Source organism: Stegastes partitus, unplaced genomic scaffold (assembly GCF_000690725.1).
Source record: "Stegastes partitus isolate 25-593 unplaced genomic scaffold, Stegastes_partitus-1.0.2 Scaffold100, whole genome shotgun sequence".
Taxonomy (NCBI): Eukaryota; Metazoa; Chordata; class Actinopteri; family Pomacentridae; genus Stegastes; species Stegastes partitus.
This window is the reverse complement of record NW_007577831.1, coordinates 362619-380199: the sequence shown is the minus strand read 5'-3', so window position 1 is coordinate 380199 and position 17581 is coordinate 362619. Positions and strand designations below refer to the sequence as shown.

The following is a 17581-nucleotide window of genomic DNA, read 5'->3' as shown; positions in this document are numbered from 1 at the left end:
AAATATGAAAAAATAAATAAATACAAATACCACAAAATCATACCTAAGTAAAGCACTTGAGTACATCTACTTTGTTAGTTTCTACCACTGGTGACACGCAAACACTGTTGAACAAATTATTTTTTGGCCTTATAATAGTGCTAATTGAGGTCTAAGGATCACCAAAGTGCTTGCAGTTCATCCTGAGGGATTTTATAGAGGAATTTCTCTCAAAATCACACCTCGTGGTGTAGCGAGAGGAAGGATTCATTTTCTAAACAACATGGCAACATCAATTCAGTAGTTGTTGAGATATTTCAGTCAACTGAAGTGATGAATTAACTGGCATACAGTCAAAGAGACTAAGCTACAGTTGCAACTTGAGAATATTTTCAAGGTCGATCAACCTGTTGATTGTTTTCTCGATTAATCATTTAGTTGTTTGGTCTATAAAATGTCTAAAAATTATGAAAAATGTCGATCAGTGTTTCTCTAAACCAAGGATGATGTCCCTAAATGTCTTGTTTGTCTACAACCTGTCATAGAGGAGGAAAAAAAAACTGAAATTTTCCAAATTTAGGAAGCTGGAATCAGAGAACATTTACTGTCTACTAAAAAAAATCAACAACAAAAAAACCCAACACATTAATTGCCAATCAGCTTATCAGCAATCAGTTAATCAATTGATTAGTTGTTGCACCTCTGCTGATGGCACTGAAACAACGAAAGCCAATAATCATCAGTCATCTTGAGGCATTGACATAAATCATGTCCCTTTCTGTATAGGTCGCTTGTTTTAAAAGCCTGAAGATATTTCTCATTTGTGGTTTACTTGCTGTGTTTTTCTCCAGCATTCATCACAAACTTCCCACATTAAAATAGAAAAACCCTCAGGGCGCAAACTCATCTTTAAACTGCTCAGATGTCTTTTTGTAAAGGGAATTGATTGACTATTACAAAGCAGTGGCCTGTAGGAGCTGTCACTTTGTGTTTTTTATGTCTACACTTCTAAAAATAGCCTTTTCTTGCACACATACTTCACCTGTAGGCCTGAGCGCAAAGTCCCACAGCATTTCTATGATTGTCTGCTGCTCTCTAGTGTCTCAATGAAGGTACTGCAATAACACCAGCGAAGGTGGAGCTGAAGCTGCTCCGATTTCAGTATGGAAAGCGGGAAACTCAGACAGCTCGGACCTGCAGGGTGATGATCACATGACCAGCAGAGACACCCAAAGGCAGCAGTGGGCTGTAGGAGAGCATAGGGAATCTGTGAAGAGTGATAAACAATTTGACAAACTATTGATTGAATCTAAAGTAATATTGTAGGCTCAAAGCATGTCTGAGAGGACATTTACAACACCAACATTAAGTAATTAATTATATCATGCTTATATTTAAACATCGGATTTCAGAAAACTTGTCAAACAAAACAGCTTTGTATTGTTGTAGGCAATAAACTGGGCAATTTTCGTGGTGATATCTACTATATAGTTTCACTCTATTCTTCCCAAAAGTTAAATATCTAAATGATTCTCCTACTACAGCGTGATAGTGATCATACAAGATATGACAAAATTTTAAAATGGTGTGTGGTTTAAACTTCACATGCGACCGGGTTAGCTCGAAGGCTAACTCGGCTGTCTCCGTCGACCACGTGACCGTGGTGTTGCGGGTCGTTCGGACCCCTCGGAGACTCGTCCCTCCCTACTGCAGCTAGAGGTTGGTCAAAACATTTCCGGAGCTCTGATTGGTCAGCGATCTCGCAATCTCTTCTCTGATTGGTGGAACAAAGCGAGGAGGTCCGGTTCTTCCTGAGCATTCTTCCGGCTTACATGTTGGAAAAAAAGAAAAGACGAATGGAAAAAATCCACAAAACGACCGTTGCATAGTAACTCAGCGATAAGGTAACGTTTACACACATACAGAAACGGGGTTGTTTGCTTAGCCGTGCTAAATTTGCGCCGTTGTGCGCTTTATAAAGTTGAGCAGTTGTAATGAAAAGCAGGCGGGATCAGGGTTAGCGAATCTAACGTTAGCATGCTGCTAACTGCGATAGCTGGCTAACAAGGTAGCCTTTTAGTTTTAAGGTTACCGAACGGAAACCACTGGTTAAATGAAAAGTTATCTGACTGTACTGATATCGTGTTTCGTATTTTTGATGAAGACTGTCAAAGAGATGTTTTCTGTACGTGCAGCTTCACTTGATATTCGGTAAGCAATGGTGCAGTTGTTGTCGAGCAGTTTTGTCATATGATATTGAGCATATAGCTTCAAACAAAGGTCCATGAAATATTCTCCCCTTGTTTCACACTCGTGTAATCGGTCATATGCGTTTTTCTTAAAACCACCTGTTTAACGTTGCTGAGATGCTCCCAGCTCCTGTGCTAACTGATAACGTTAGTATCCCGCTGTTCTCCTTTAGCCTGATAAACAGAGCTGCAACTAACGAGAAATATTATTCTCTCTCGACGAAATGTCAGAAAATTGTGAAAAATGGCGATCAGTGTTTCCTAAAGCCCAAGAGGACGCTTTTAAATGTCTTATTTCGACCATAACCCAAAGAGGAGTCATAGAAAACAGAAAATACTCACTTTTAGGAAGCTATATTCAAAGAGTTTAGGTAGTTTTTTGTTACTTAGATTGCTCAAAATGAATACTCATTTGTGAAAATAGTTGTCTATTAATCCATTAATAACTTCAATAATCATTGCAGCTCTACTTTTAATGTCCCTGCACTGCCTGTTACCTGGTGGGTTTTTATTGTTTCACATGATTAATCAAAAGATTATAGTTATTAACTTACTTAAACCCTTTGTGATATCCTCAGCATGTCTGAAATTAACGTGCTATTTTTCATGCTTTTTTAGGTCATAAATAGATAAAAATGAGCTCCCAGCAATTCCCCCGACATGGACTGCCTGCTTCCAGCGGTGGAGCACCTCAGATCCCTGCTGCTGGGAACCTGGTGCCTGTCAACCAGCCGTCTAATGCTCCAGGTAACTGTTTCATGTGAAGGACGCTTCATTTATAGCACAGAAGACATCTGAAAAATAATGTTTAATTAAATTATTTTTCCTTAGTGGGTCCAGATGGGGACAGCAATCGTGATGCTGATCATGGTCAGCAGGATCATCCACCTGCTGGAGGTGGGGGGACCTTGGCATTCAGAGATGACAAGCAGGAGACCATGGTGGTCAGACCTTACCCACAAGTACAGACACATGGCCAGCCACAAGCTGCTCCCCAGACTGTGCCCATCCCGCCTGGTACACCTGTGACTGTACCGACCCCCTCTGTCCACCTCCCACAGGGCCAGCCTGCAGTCCTCACTGAAGGGCAGATGAAGGTGACAACATCTGTAACTATAAAAGCTTTGTGTATATAATTCAAAACAAATGGAGTTTCTTTAACATCTCCAGAGTAAAGTGAACAAAATCTACTTGTACACATGTTGGAAACATGTAGAGCTTTGTTCTGTTTATAGAACAACAACTGGTTCTCTACTAAGGTAGATTTATTCTACCAGGTGGTGTTAAAATATGGATGGGACGTTTTGGATAACATATTGAATGCTCATCTGGACCTGTTGTTGGGAGGAGCCAGTGCTAAAGTCTGCATTGATAATCCTAAAATTTGGAAAGTTTTGTTTAGCAACATGTTTAATATTACAAGGCTTAATTTTTTTGGACTTGTTTAGTGTCAAGTGGTCCAACACTGAATTCTTAGAAAATTTGGCAGCAGCCAGGGTCAGATTAGTTTGAGATCAAATAAAAGCTTTGTTTACTTCTTTAATTTTAATTGGAAGAATAGACCTTAAAATTGAAAATCTAGCTTCACAAAATACAGGGCGTCAGACTGCATCTAAAATAGTCACATGTACGACCATTTTTAGAGTGTGTAAGTTAAAATTGGTTGCAAAGGTGAGTGCTTGATGATCTTTAGCCTGTTTTGGTGTCGGCACAGTTACTTGCTGCTCAAGCCGGTGTGGTTGAAAGTTGCACTTTTTCTTCTTCTCTGGCTCAGTCAGTCTCTTCATGCCTGATGCATGAAGCAGTCAATTTAGCTGTTACTGTGTTCCAAAGATGAGGTGGCCTAATGTTTTGTTTTTTTTTTTTTTTAAAAACCAGAAAAGGAAGAGAGATTCCAACTTTACTCAACTATACTTAGATAATCAGGAAGAATAGTTTTTGTTTTTCAGGATGTGCCCTCTTGTTCAGTCTATAATGAATATAAAGTGACAGTGAACTTTCCCCACTGTGGGATCAATAAAGTGTATCTTTAACTTTAATCCATAGCAGTTTTTTTTCAGAGGTTTTCTACTTTGATGGTGTTTGACAGCTAATTATTTTGCTGAATAACCACCTCACTATGTGCTGTTAGATTAGGTAATGTATGTACAAATCCAACATGTTTCATATAGCAGTTTGTTGGTTTGTACGTACAGTGTTTTTTTTTTTTCCTAGTGTTATTTTAACACACTCTAGGGCAAAAAAACAGAAATGTTTTTTTTTCCCCCCAGGCTGTGCTTAAGTCACCTATGCCAAGTCGTCTTATTGCTCCTGCACCAGCTTCCAACCAGGCTCATATTCCCATACCCCCCAAGGTGCCTAGTCACATTACTGTCACCATAGAGAGCAGTATTGCTACGACCCCGTCTATCCCTGTGGCAACCATCAGTGGTCAGCAGGTGAGAGCAATGTACATTGGCTGTTCAGGCCAATTCATGTTTTCCATATCCATATATGCTCAATGTGATGATTTCTGAGCTGTGCCGAGCACAGTGTATAGACATAGCAGAGGGTTTCTGGATAGTTTAGAACTTCACACAGTGTTTGGGCTCAGTTGATTGAAAGCATGTAAAAATCAAAACTCCTCTGATGTCCAACAGCGACTACTTCAATTAAGTTCCTCTCAGTGATGAAATAGGAAGGTGTTTATGGTGGAGAATCTCCTCACACAGCCTTTCCTCATGACAAGTATTTGTTTTAACCATCATTTGTTTTCTTGGCACAAGCACAGTCGGCACACTTGCGGTACATATCTTTGACTTGGTCACAAATTTATGGCTATCCACGGACGTCTGCAAAGGGGTCCATGCGGAACCTTGCTGACTTTGGTAGATGACGAAATTTACTCACATGGTCCCTTGTGGAGGCGGAAAGCATGATTGGCCTTAAGTGTATGTCATTTTTCTTTTTCCTGCTGGTTACTAAAGAGGGCTGCTTTTTATGGTATTTCAGGGTCACTCCAGCAACTTACATCACCTGATGCCAGCTAACATTCAGATCATTAGGGGCAGTGCCCCTGCGCTGCAGATCGGGACCCCTGCAGTTCCTCCTCAGACCTTCACCTCTCATCTACCCCGAGGTATGCATGAAGTAACAAGAAAAGAATGCCAGACTAGTGTTTGATTTTCCTTGGAGCAGCAGTCCATTTTCCACACACTTGTTGGAGCCCATGTTGATCAGTGTGTTCTTTTCCCTGTAGGGGCTGCTGCAGCAGCTGTTATGTCCAGCTCCAAAACCGTCTTGCGACCAGCCACTGGAGCAAGTGCAGGCCCCGGTCAGCCCACAGTGCAGCACATCATCCACCAGACTATTCAGGTGCTCTGATGTACTTTATGTGAAGAAGTCGAACACTGTGTTGGACATTTAGAGGTGGTTGTGTAACAGTGTTGTGTCCTTCCGTCTGCAGTCCCGCCCTGCTGTGACAACCTCTACAGCTGTGCTTCCGACCGTGGTGGCCCCCATCTCAGCAACTAGAACTCAGTCCCCAGTTATCAGTCCAACAGCCACACACTCTGCAGAAGTGGCACATGGGTAAGTAGCAATGTAGATATTTGTATTCACTCATATTGTTTCTTTTGAATGATTTAGAAAGGCTTGAAAATCATGTGTGTTGAGCTGCATAAATTAATCGGTTCTCTGTCAACTAATAAATGGTTCACCAACTATTCTGAGAATCAGTTCATTAGTTTGAGTCATTTCTCAAGAAAGAAATGCTTAAATCCTCTGATTCCATCTTCTTAAATTTGAATGTTTTCTGGTTTCTTTCCTCCTCTGTGATAGTAAACTGAATAAGTTTAGGTTGTGGATAAAACAAGACACTTTAGAATGGCATCTTGGCCTTTGAGAAACAGAAATCAATGTTTTTCTTCAATTTCTGACATGTCTTAGACTTAACAGCGAATCAGTTAATCAAAAAAATATTAAACAAATGGAATTAATCATACGTTGCAGCCTTACTCATGTACACTTTCAAGACAAAGATGAACGCTTAGTTTTAATTGATCTTGTGAATTTTATGAAGCATTAATGCGGTCATTAATGAGAATTTTTGACTGTTTCAGACGTCCAGGGCTAACCATTCACCCTCCTCCAGCCACCGTTAGTATTCAGAGGCCTCAAACATCACGTGACACCACCACACGGATCACACTGCCGTCACACCCTGCGATTGGGGTTCAAAAGCCTCAACCTCCACACACTATGGCACAGGTTACTGCTTCATGATGTCGCCCTGCAAAAAGGTTGTACGGCAATTTTGTGCAATGACTTAAATGCTTGTTTTATTGCACCTTACAGAAGCCCATCTTCAGTACTGTGACACCAGTAGCTGCTGCAACTGTGGCACCAATTGTTGCCACTAACACTGTGCCATCAACAACGACAATAGGTACGGATTATTGGTTGTATTTATACTGTATTAGCTCTTCACAAAGCTTTATAATGATCGCAGCAAAAAAAAAAAAAAAAAAGGCATTATTAGCAGTTCACGCAAACATTGCTAATCGTCGTTCTTTTATGGCCAGGCGCTGCGCCACACACCCAAATGACCAGTAGCACCATTGTCACTATGACGATGGCCTCACATTCCTCTCATGCTACAGCAGTGACCACCTCTGCTATCCCTGTTGGTGAGTCGATGCTTTTGTCTCTCTTGTTTCAAAACTGGTTTGTGCTGCATGTGTTTTCTTAACCTTGGTCATTTGATGCTCATTTCTCTTAACCGTCCCGTGGTGTTGTTCACAGCTAAAGTGGTCCCTCAGCCCATCGCACACTCTTCATCCCGTGTGCAGCCTGACTACCCAGGAGAGCGAGCCAACCTCATCCCCATCCCAGGCCACCGGTCGTCTCCCAACCCCGTCACCATGGAAGCTAGAAGTGACAACAGGTGAGCACACAGAGATGGGGAATTTCATGTGACTTATTGATACAGTTGTATGGAAATGTTTGGGAAAGTTACATATTTTTCTAATTTTTAAAGTAAGAAGAATTAAATGTAGCACCTGCAGCAAACGGCTATGAAATTGAGCCTTTCTTCAAATGCTTATTTACTTTTTAACTTTTTGTTTAAAAAACTTCTGAATGGGGAAAAAAATCCGTCAGTACTTGTGCTCAGTCCCCGTTCACATCTCATTAGCATTCTTCTTGGGAGCTTAGACACTTAGACAAAAAGTGCACAGCTTTAAGTACAGATGTGAATGCTTCCAGCACACACTCAAATTTGGTCACTTGGACCACATTCAGAGATCCAGTCTTCATCCGGGCACATTCTTTTAGCTGAAGGACTACCTGCTCAACTGACAACCTCTGTGGCAAAGTCTGAGCTAGGATTTTTTGTATTTCCGGTTCGGTGTCTGGAAAGAATTCATTCTGTGTGTTAAACCAACACACTGGATGTTTTATTTACAGAAAAACCTCCTGAAACCTCATTTGTGTTCATGTCAGCAGCGACAGTGAAAACAATAGCTGTGGCAAAGTTTGGGTTCATCCTGGGTCCATTTTTAGGCAAAACTGTTATTTTAATCTAATGTGGAGCATCAGGAGGGCTGCAAGGTGGTGCAGTTGGTTAGCACTGTTGTCTTGCAGCAAGAAGGTCACCAGTTCGCGTCCCGGTGGGGCACCGGGATCTTCTGTGTGGAGTTTGCATGTTCTCCCCGTGCAGCGTGGGTTCTCTCCGGGTTCTCCGGCTTCCTCCCACACAGTCCAAAAACATGTTGAGGTTAATTGGTGATTGTAAATTGTCCGTAGGTGTGAATGTGAGTGTGCTTGGTTGTCTGTCTCTAAGTGTAGCCCTGTGATAGACTGGTGACCTGTCCAGGGTGTCCCCTGCCTTCGCCCTAAGTCAGCTGGGATAGGCTCCAGCCCCCCATGACCCTAGTGAGGATTAAGAGGTGTATAGCTAGATAATGGATGTGGAGCATCAGATGAGGTGAGGAATGTGTTGTTGTACATTACAAGATGCATACAGCCTATTACAGGCTTTAAAGTTAGTTTTAACTTTGAGGGGAGTGGTTTTTATTGTTTCAGGCTTTCTTCATTATTGCACACACATTGGTCCATAATGAAAACTGCGCAGTTTCAAAGCCTCAGTTTGTGTGTCAGCAGAGGTGCACACACACTGAGTATTGCACCGTCAAAAATTAATCATTTTATGTAGGCTATTTTTCCATTTTTGCCTTGCTCACATATCATATCTGTTACATACCATATTGAAGTGTCTGTCAAAATACAGCTGTTACTGTGACTAAGATGTGTAAGATTAATTACCGAATCTTATAATAATAGTATGGTCTCAATAAATGTGATTCCTGGTTTGCACAAACATGAGATGACCTACTGGTGTTCTGTTTGTCGCCTACCCCTGGCAGGTTCTTTTATGTGCTGTACATGTTTATAGGTATGTCGAGCAGAGAAGTGAGATCAGATAACAAGTAGTCACTTGAGATGCATGTGGAGACACATTCTAATGCCAGGTCAGATCTGACGTATTTAGAGCTTCTTGCTTGTGAGCAGATCACCCAGGACATGTTATTGAGAGGTGTGAACAGGGCTTCTGTCAGCACCCTACATTTGAAAGATACTGTGGCTTACAAAATAGTTTTTAAGGCCAGCTAAAAGTTCACCGCCACCACTCATATGTTGGTTAAACTCCTGCAGCTCTTTTGCATATTTGTGGGGGTTCCCTTCCTTAATTTAGTGCTTAAATCAGTGACCTGGTGATACAAGAAGATGAAAAGTCCGGGAGTCACCAATTTTATTATGACTCTTCCTTAAGGCAATCCTTACGGTAGTTTAAGAGTCATTTGCAGTTGTAGACTGAGTAACACTTGGACCGACATCGACATCTGCTGTGTTATCTTGCTAGTGTGCCTTTAATAATAAATGAATAATAAGTCATTTTATTAGACAATATTGATCATGTTTTTGCAAGTAAATTTCATTTGCTGTGGGAAAAAATGCAGAGGGTAATTTCCAAATAGGTTGATCTGGTGAATAATGATGATCGATATCTTGTAATTATGCAGAAATGATCCAAAACAACTTCCATTACTGAAGGTTTTTTTTTTTTTTTTTGCCTCAGTAGTACAGATACTTTCTTAAACGAGGATTCAGCTTGTGTTTTCCTTTTTAGGCCTTCTGTGCCAGTGCAGTTCCAGTATTTCCTGCCGGCCTACTCCTCGTCGTACCCCCTGACACACACCTACACCCCCATCAGCAGCTCTGTGTCCACCATCCGCCAGTATCCTGGTAAGCATCAATCAGTTTTGTTTTGCTGGCAGCCACTTTAGTGTAATGCTGACTTGCCAAGCTTGGATTGTGACAAGTCTACTTTTATTTCCTCTTTAAGTTACTCCTCAAGCTCCCAGTTCAGCACTGCCCACTCAGGCCGGAGTGGGCGTGGCTACCACTGTCCATCTAAACCACATGCAGCTAATGGCGGTGGATCGGATCGGTCTGCCCTCTGCACAGATCAGCACCCAAGGGATCCAGCCAGCACCAATCGCTGCGCAGGGCATTCAGCCGGCCCCGATAGGAGTTCAGGGCCTGCACACGTCTGCGTCGATCACCACACAAGGGATACAGCAGGCACCGAATGTCACTCAGCAGCAGCAGCAGCAGCAACAACCACAGTCTGAAGCAAAACCCGGTAGTTACCAAACTTGCATATCCTCATTAAAAACATGATGATGATGAGAGCTTTACATAGATGTAGGCTGTTTGTAACGCATGTTTTATTCAATGCAGGGGTTGTTTTGGCTGACGGCTTTGTAGCAAGCCCCATCAGCAGCACATTCAGCACAACACAGCCAGTAGCCACCATGGTGCAGGCACATACCCCGGGAGGAGTCGGAGGAGCTCCCACACTGGTCTCCTCCCCGAGACCCAGCATCCTCCGCAAGAAGCCAGCTAATGAAGGGTGAGTATGGATAGTATATAAATTACTGTAGTGATTCTGATCTGGGGAAACTTACTCGCATGCTGTGGCCGAACAGCAGCTGGAATCAGAAATAGAGCAGCGAGGGTTGTCAACAAAACTCTAAGAGCTAGTAGAAAGTAGAATTTCACTTAGCTCCTCCTTTAGCAAACAAAACATAACAAATTAGTCATGTTAGCGGATACAAAAACATCTATGGCTGTAGTGAACCAAAGAAAATCTATGACGTACCACCTACTCTTTAATCTATTGATTGATTGAAGGTTGAAAAAGTCTGTATGTTATCTCTAAATTCACTTTAGTGGCTACAGTACACTGACTGCACCCTACCTGTTAGCCTTGTTAGCCTAATTGAATCATAAATATACATAAAAGGCTACTTTTAGTAGCACAATGAGTCATTTTAACCTGGTTATTCTGTATTGAAATGACAAAAAAAGATTGAAGGGACTTGACAGACATGACGACCACCAGTGCCACCATACATGCAGCCTCGCTTGATGTAAATTGTCTTTCTATGGTGCCTTTTAAAATTAGCAATTGAACATAAAAATGTGTCACATTTCCCCTGCTTATTTGCTGAATTGCTACAGACTGTGGTAGCCTTATCGTGACCTAATTTTTCAAGCTAGACCCAGTCCTAAAATTAGAGAGACGGCTGAACCACAACGTATCACTTACTTTCAAAACTAAGTTTTTCCAGTGACACCTGGTCACTCTGTAGCAGCAGTCAACATTAGATCATCTAAATAAAGTCTGATCTAAAGTTCTGAAAGTTTTAACAGGATGGTGAAATGTCTTCTTTTAATAAACGTACTCTGTGTTTGTGTTTCAGGTGTGTTCGTAAGAACCTGATTCCCGCTCAGCCCAGTGAACCCAGCAGTGGCAGAATTGAGAGTGCTGTAAGAGGAGCAGGATCTCCCCGACCTGCAGGGTGAGCTCCTGTAACATCAGTCACATCCATGTTTATGACCTGTTCTGATAGGAGTCTGCAAGTTCACATCTTTATTTCTCTCTCAGTGTGAAACCCAAAGCTGAGGTGCACATGGCAGTGGCTCCTCCTGTCATGGCGACAGTAGAAGCACTGTCTTCTCAGGGAGGAGAGCAGCAGACCGTATCCTCAAACACCCAGCACCTCGCCCAAGCCATCCCCACCATGCTTGCCACGCCGGGGCCGGTGCCTCCCTCCCAGCCGTCCACCGTTCTCTCATCCCTGCCTGCAGCCATGGCAGTGACTCCCCCTGTTCCTGCTTCGATGGCCAACACCGTGGCCTCCCCCACCCAGCCTGCAGCCAGCAGCACTGCAGCTTGTGCTGCCAGCTCCACCTGCCCAGATGTGAAAATCAAGCAGGAAGTGGAGGCAATGGAAACTTCCCAACCAGGTGAGGAGCATGTTTGTCCTCCATGTGTTATCAGTGATCTGATAAATTCACGAATGTATGAAAATATAAACATCTGCTGTGCACCCCCGTTAGATCCCAATGCGAACATGTCAGCAGCGCCTGCCCTCACCACCCAGGCCTCCACCCTCAACACTTCTGCTACAGGAGATCTGATCCCTGGCGCCTCCCCAAGAAAGAAGCCCCGCAAGCAGCAGCATGTTATTTCTACTGAGGAGAGTGAGATGGTCGAGACAAACAGCACAGATGAAGAGAAAGCTCCGGGCAGGCCAATCACCGGCAGGGCAGAGAGGCGTGAATCTCCACCCCGGGAATATGTTGGTGTGTAATGTCAACCACTGTTGCAATGGGAATAATGGCTGTGTTTCAACATCCATACTACCATGCTACATAGTATGCGAGAGAAAGATTTTGTGTGCCCCATTATATTATATGTTGAATGTAGTATGCCAGAAATATGTGGATGTCAGAGTACATCCTATCAGATTTTGTAGTATTCAAGTCAGCATGCTTTTCTGGCCATTCTGACCCACAACGTCACATTTGTCACAGTGTCTCGAGCAATTATAAACAAGCCTGAGTAGCCCAGAGTGCACAGACAGATAATGACTCAATCGCATTACATTGCTGGTACAGTCAAAGTTTAAGGTGCATTATTATGACAGAATAGTGTGTCCTAATTGTATGCCTACTGAAGAAAAAGTTTGAAAGCTGGAATACAGCTAATGCGTGTCAACAGCACTATCCCTTATTTAATGCTTGTTTTTGTCTTGAAGATGAAGAAGGAGTACGTTATGTGCCGGTCAGGCCTCGGCCACCTGTTACCCTTTTGCGGCACTACCGTAACCCCTGGAAGGCTGCTTACCACCACTTCCAGAGGTACAGCGACATCCGGGTCAAAGGTGAGTATCGTTTCATTTCACACAGGCACTCAGATTTTATAGCACTTGTTTTTTTTTTCCTAACAGTTGTGTTTCTCTCTCAGAGGAGAAGAAGGGCACATTACAGGATATGGCCAATCAGAGAGGAGTGGCATGCAGAGCACAAGGCTGGAAAATTCACCTGTGTGCTGCACAGCTCAGGCAGTTGGTGAGTGATGAACCCAGACCGGCACACAGATAAATATGTTTATTCAGAAGTTTACTCAGAATTTTCATTTATACTGGGCTGATCAATTCTGTTTTTCCTTCTGAAGTGTTAAGCATTATGCTGCAATATCAGTACAATATAGTCATTATATTAGCTTCCAGCTGAGCAGTAGGAAAAAATTTTAATAAAAAATTATATGTGTGGAGGACATAATGAACTGAAATTCATGAAAATGCGTTAAAAAAAAAACTGCGATGTGACATTTACCATGACAGTCCATTGACATTTACAATCATATAAACTTAATTTGGTCAAAAAAAGCACCATTTAATAATGTGGATTCAACAACATACTCCTTCATATTCACTGTAGTCACACAGTTATGCCCTGCTGAGATAAGATCATTTTTCTGCAATGTTTTTTTTTCTGTTTCACACCTTGACTGATCTTTTATAAACATGTTTTTTTTCTCTGTTACTTGTTCTGTAGTCGAGTTTGGAGCATGATGTGTACAGCCGCCTCTCTACCCTCCAAGAGGGCCTGATTCCAAAGAAGAGGGCAGGTGCTGATGATGACCTTCACCGAATCAACGAGCTTATACAGGTGAGGCTGTCACTGCAGGCTGGGACATGGAAATATAAGTGTACCTGCTCAGATGTGGAAATGAACAGATATCATCACTGCAAGTCCAAACATGACATGGAAACATACATTTACCAAATACATTACGTTTAGAAAGCAAGGTATGACATGGGCTATACTTTTTTTTTACTGCAGGTTGCTGCTATTGATGGACTGCCCTCTAATGAAGTAATAGTTGAATAACTTTGCAGAGTAAAAAGAATTAATATCAGAATAGTTAGTGGCCTAACATGAATGGATATTTTACTCCCAGGATTCTACCCTTGAATAAGATAACACACACACTGTTGGTTTGTTTATTACTGTCAACAATAATGAGAATTAAATTACATCATTATAATGGAGAAAAACCTACTCGACATGGGGGGAGGGACCTCAATCCTTTCTCCCCAAAGGAAGTCATACAAGGCAACAGCATTTATAGTCAACAAACTCTTTTCCTATTGGCTCGTTGTAAATAGATTGTAAGTTTAAACCTTATGGCATCATGTCCATACCATGTAAGAAACCTGAGGTCATCTTTTCAAAGACAAAACCCTTTTAGAGATAGACATATCTACTCTAGTTGACCTCAAACCTTAAACTTTTTGACCCCTAGGTAGCTCTTCTTTAATTACACTATAACAAAGTTACTCCACTAACACTGAATAATTTCAGAACAACACAGATTCATTTACATAAAATAGAAAACAGATAATAAATGATAGCCTAACAGCTTGTAGTTGATTTTACTTTGACATTAGCTAGTAATATTTATCAAACCTTTTTGTTTAAAATTAAAATGAGTCAGATAATTCAAGGTGCTCTAGAGTCTAGTAAATTTAGCTTATTTAGTTAGAATGTGGTTCCTGCAGGTTACCATGGTTACTTGCAGACTAAAGTCATGGCTACATTGACCATGTAACGTATGTAGACAGTTCAGAGCGGCTGCTGCAACACTGTGCTTCCACTTTAATCAATGAAGCTGTCTGCAGCAGGCGTCAGAGCAGCGTGTAAGTGGTGCTTGTGAGCCACAGATATCCTCTCTGCGAACATAAAAATAGGTCAGTCTTCTATTTGTATTTTTTACACGAGGTCAGCATAGCCCTTCTACCCAGAACTGGGTCATAAAGTGTTTCATTTTTTTAAAAATACACTACCAGTATACTGGAAATGACTGCTTTGTCAGCTTTTATTTTTGCCGGTATCAGCCAGCAGTGGTGCCCATATTGTTCATGGTGCTGTGCCGGGTGCAAAAACTGACACAACATGAAAACGTTTATGTCTTCTTCTACCTGTACTTCTGGTGTAGCCGGTAAACCGATATATTCTATATCACATCCACTCTGTGAATGTTGTCATAGAGTAAGTGGTGCCTGGAAAAGTTGCGCTACTGTCCACTCAGCTGGCAGCAGCAAACAGCTGTGTTTGTTTGCAAGAATGGCGTTCATTTGATCTCTTGTTGTACTTGCTGCCTTCCTTGGTATATTTAAAAGCAATTGTGGATTCCTACTGGAGGAACACTGTCTGGGCTTTATTTACAAATGGCAAAGAACCACACCAGTAGTTTTGCAGGTTTAAGCCCAATAACTACTCTCTGTTCAGACTTTCAGTTCGTGTCAGTAATTTCCCACAGCATAGGAATTTCAATATGAAATGTTCAGGCGCTACTCCAACTTAAAATACAATGTTTCACCTGGTAAAAGACACAAATTCATAGCCTTTTGGGGTACTTATTTCACTTCTGTGTAGGATAATAAATCATTTTGACCCAGGTTTTACAGCCCTGATTAGACATTGATAGTACACATCTACATTCAACTCAGAGGAATTCAACATTTATGAGGAGTTCTCTTGTATTCTGAAGCCATCACATTTTTATTGGCCATTCAGTGCAACAATCACTTTATGACAGCCATATATAATAGCTGTTTGCATTTATCGTTGAGGTTTATGATCACACGATAATGTCATAATGCTTCGTCATGCAAATATTTAGGCTGTATCATGATTCATACAAGACACATACCAAATTTCACATAGACAATAGTTAGTTAACAAAAAAAACAACATATGTTCAACCAGCGGTTTGTCAAGTAATAGAAAATAGTCTTTAAGATTGTTTTAAGTAATAAAAAGCAGTCAGTCATGCACAGATTTTTTCATATGGAGACCGAACTATGTTTTTGCTTCCCATGAAGGTGAAGCTCTGTTGTGGAACCTTCACTGCAACTCATGAATGCACAAACAGGAAGGATTCACAGAGCATTCAAGACCTAAACTCTCAAGCAAAATATCTTTAGGAGGAAAAAAAAGCATGCAGGGGCAATCTTGTAGCGGAGTGGTTTGACTGCATAACAAACACCTTTAAGCAACGAGTCTGTGGTTCAATTCCCACTCCCAAGACCCGCATGTATTTTCCCCACAGTGTTTTCCCACATTTCCTGTTTCTCAACCCTGTAACTATCAAAGATAGTCACTGGTTCCTCTTCGTTGGGACTTTTTAAAATTATAATAGTTATGTTGGTTTTTGTTGTATACTAAAATATGTTAAAAAACAATGGGCCTCTTCACCGTAGGAAGTAAACAATACTAAATAATCATAAATAAAGCAAACGTTTTTGAGAGGATGGTACAAAGCCACTGTAAACAACCTCTAAGGCATATTTGCCAAGTTTTGGTGCACTGTTTTGCATTTGTTGGCTGTCAGTTTACGCAAACTTTGCCTTTCTAAATTATTTTTTGTGGCTTTGATGCTCAGCAGGCTTAGTACATTGTAATGTGGATTTCTGTTCCCACCTTAATTTCACTTTACCAATAAGTTTTTCCTCCACAGCTGACGTAATGTATGCTTCTGTCCTCAGGGTAACATGCAGCGCTGTAAGCTGGTGATGGACCAGGTGACCGAGGCCAGAGACACCATGATGAAAGTGCTCGAACACAAGGAGAAAGTGCTGAAGCTGCTCAACAAGAACGGCGCTGTCAAGAAATCCTCCAAACTGAAGCGTAAAGAACGGGCGTGAGCACGACCTTCTCATCCGTCGACAACCACCACTGCCCCCCTAACTCTCTGAACGAGGGCTGAAGGAGCTGCTCAGATTTTTGGTGCTATGATTTGCTGCATACAATCGCAGGCACCCTCCCCATCTGCCTGAGAGCGGACGGAGAGAAACGTCAGGAGGATTTCACGAAGCAGAAAAGCCCATCAGGAGCAGGTTCTCATTCAAGACACAGCGCACATATTGAGCGTGGAGCATTGTAGGTTGCATTAGAGTGGCCGACTGGACGGCCGCTATTTACCCCCCTTTTTTTAATATTTGAAAACCCCCTGAAACCATTTTTACTAACTTTTAGTTTCTGCCTTTTTTGTTTAAGACATTTGGAAGCTGGTACATTGTGTATCTGTGATGTTCGGCACTAAATGCAGGTGCAGTGAATCTGACACCCAGTGTGTCCTATAAAAGAGAAGAATTTCAGTTCAGGTGAAGAACCAGAAAGTAAATCAAGTCCTTTAGCAAACTGTGTGTATACAGACGAATCTCAGTCGTGCTCTTTTCATCAGTCTGTGCCTTCATTTTGTCAGTGTACATGAAACCGACAGGGACAAGCTGTTCCACATGCTGTCGAAATACTTAAAAATATCACTTCAAGGAAAGTGTCAGATCAGTTTAGCTGCTTCTCCTTTTTGACATCCTGCACCTGTGTTTTTTTAGTTTTTTTTTTTTTTTTCATCAACTATGGGTAAACGGTTACCTATTATGAACCACAAGTTTAAAAGTCTAAAGAATAAAATACGTCTGTGGGTTGGAGTAAACAAGCAAGCCTAAATGTTTCAAAATCTTTTCATTTAATATAGGAAAAAAATGCTCTTAAAGGATAAATATTGTCCTTCTAATTGAAAATGAGAACGCCAAGTCAACTTATTATTTCATGCTGTCATCAGTATCTGCTTACAGAACAACTGGATGTCATGACGGTGGTAATACTTTGATTTGGTTTCGGCAGAAGGTACAGTGCTCGAAAAGAAGACAGCAACTATCCTCATGTGATCACAATGGCGGATTGAATTTATGTAAATCACTGTAAATGTGCTTTTGGTTTTCCATTGACCTGGTTCTTTTCAAGTTTTGTACTCTATGAAACATGTTGTGCTGTGTGACGTGCCGCTTCACGCTGCAGAGTGTAACGATTACGATGAAGTGAGCCTGAAGCATCCAGCCATTGTACATTGTTTTTGTCTGTGTAATTATAGTAAAGATACTTAAACAATA

General features: G+C 41.6%; 1 protein-coding gene across 2 annotated transcripts; it reads left to right on the top strand.

Annotated features, from left to right (window-relative positions):
* Positions 1–1796: 1796 nt before the first annotated feature.
* sap130a (Sin3A-associated protein a) lies at positions 1797–17581 on the top strand. Of its 2 annotated transcripts, XM_008277540.1 has the most exons (21): positions 1797–1883; positions 2847–2975; positions 3060–3325; positions 4499–4666; positions 5220–5346; positions 5467–5582; positions 5674–5798; positions 6329–6476; positions 6564–6654; positions 6791–6895; positions 7011–7152; positions 9397–9512; positions 9613–9912; positions 10011–10182; positions 11036–11134; positions 11221–11582; positions 11676–11921; positions 12377–12502; positions 12586–12689; positions 13179–13292; positions 16175–17581. In XM_008277540.1, the coding sequence occupies exons 2-21, from the start codon at positions 2864–2866 to the stop codon at positions 16331–16333; spliced, it is 3198 nt and encodes a 1065-aa protein (XP_008275762.1). In that variant the 5' UTR covers positions 1797–1883; positions 2847–2863; the 3' UTR covers positions 16334–17581. The 2 variants fall into 2 exon arrangements, with proteins under 2 accessions (XP_008275762.1, XP_008275763.1); XM_008277541.1 differs by lacking the exon at positions 4499–4666.

Excerpts from the sequence above, each read along its gene's own strand:
- sap130a (XM_008277540.1), top strand. The coding sequence starts at position 2,864 with ATGAGCTCCCAGCAATTCCCCCGACATGGACTGCCTGCTTCCAGCGGT. Across the intron at positions 9,913-10,010 it reads ACAGTCTGAAGCAAAACCCG|GGGTTGTTTTGGCTGACGGC; the intron begins GTAGTTACCAAA and ends TATTCAATGCAG. Across the intron at positions 12,690-13,178 it reads CTGCACAGCTCAGGCAGTTG|TCGAGTTTGGAGCATGATGT; the intron begins GTGAGTGATGAA and ends CTTGTTCTGTAG.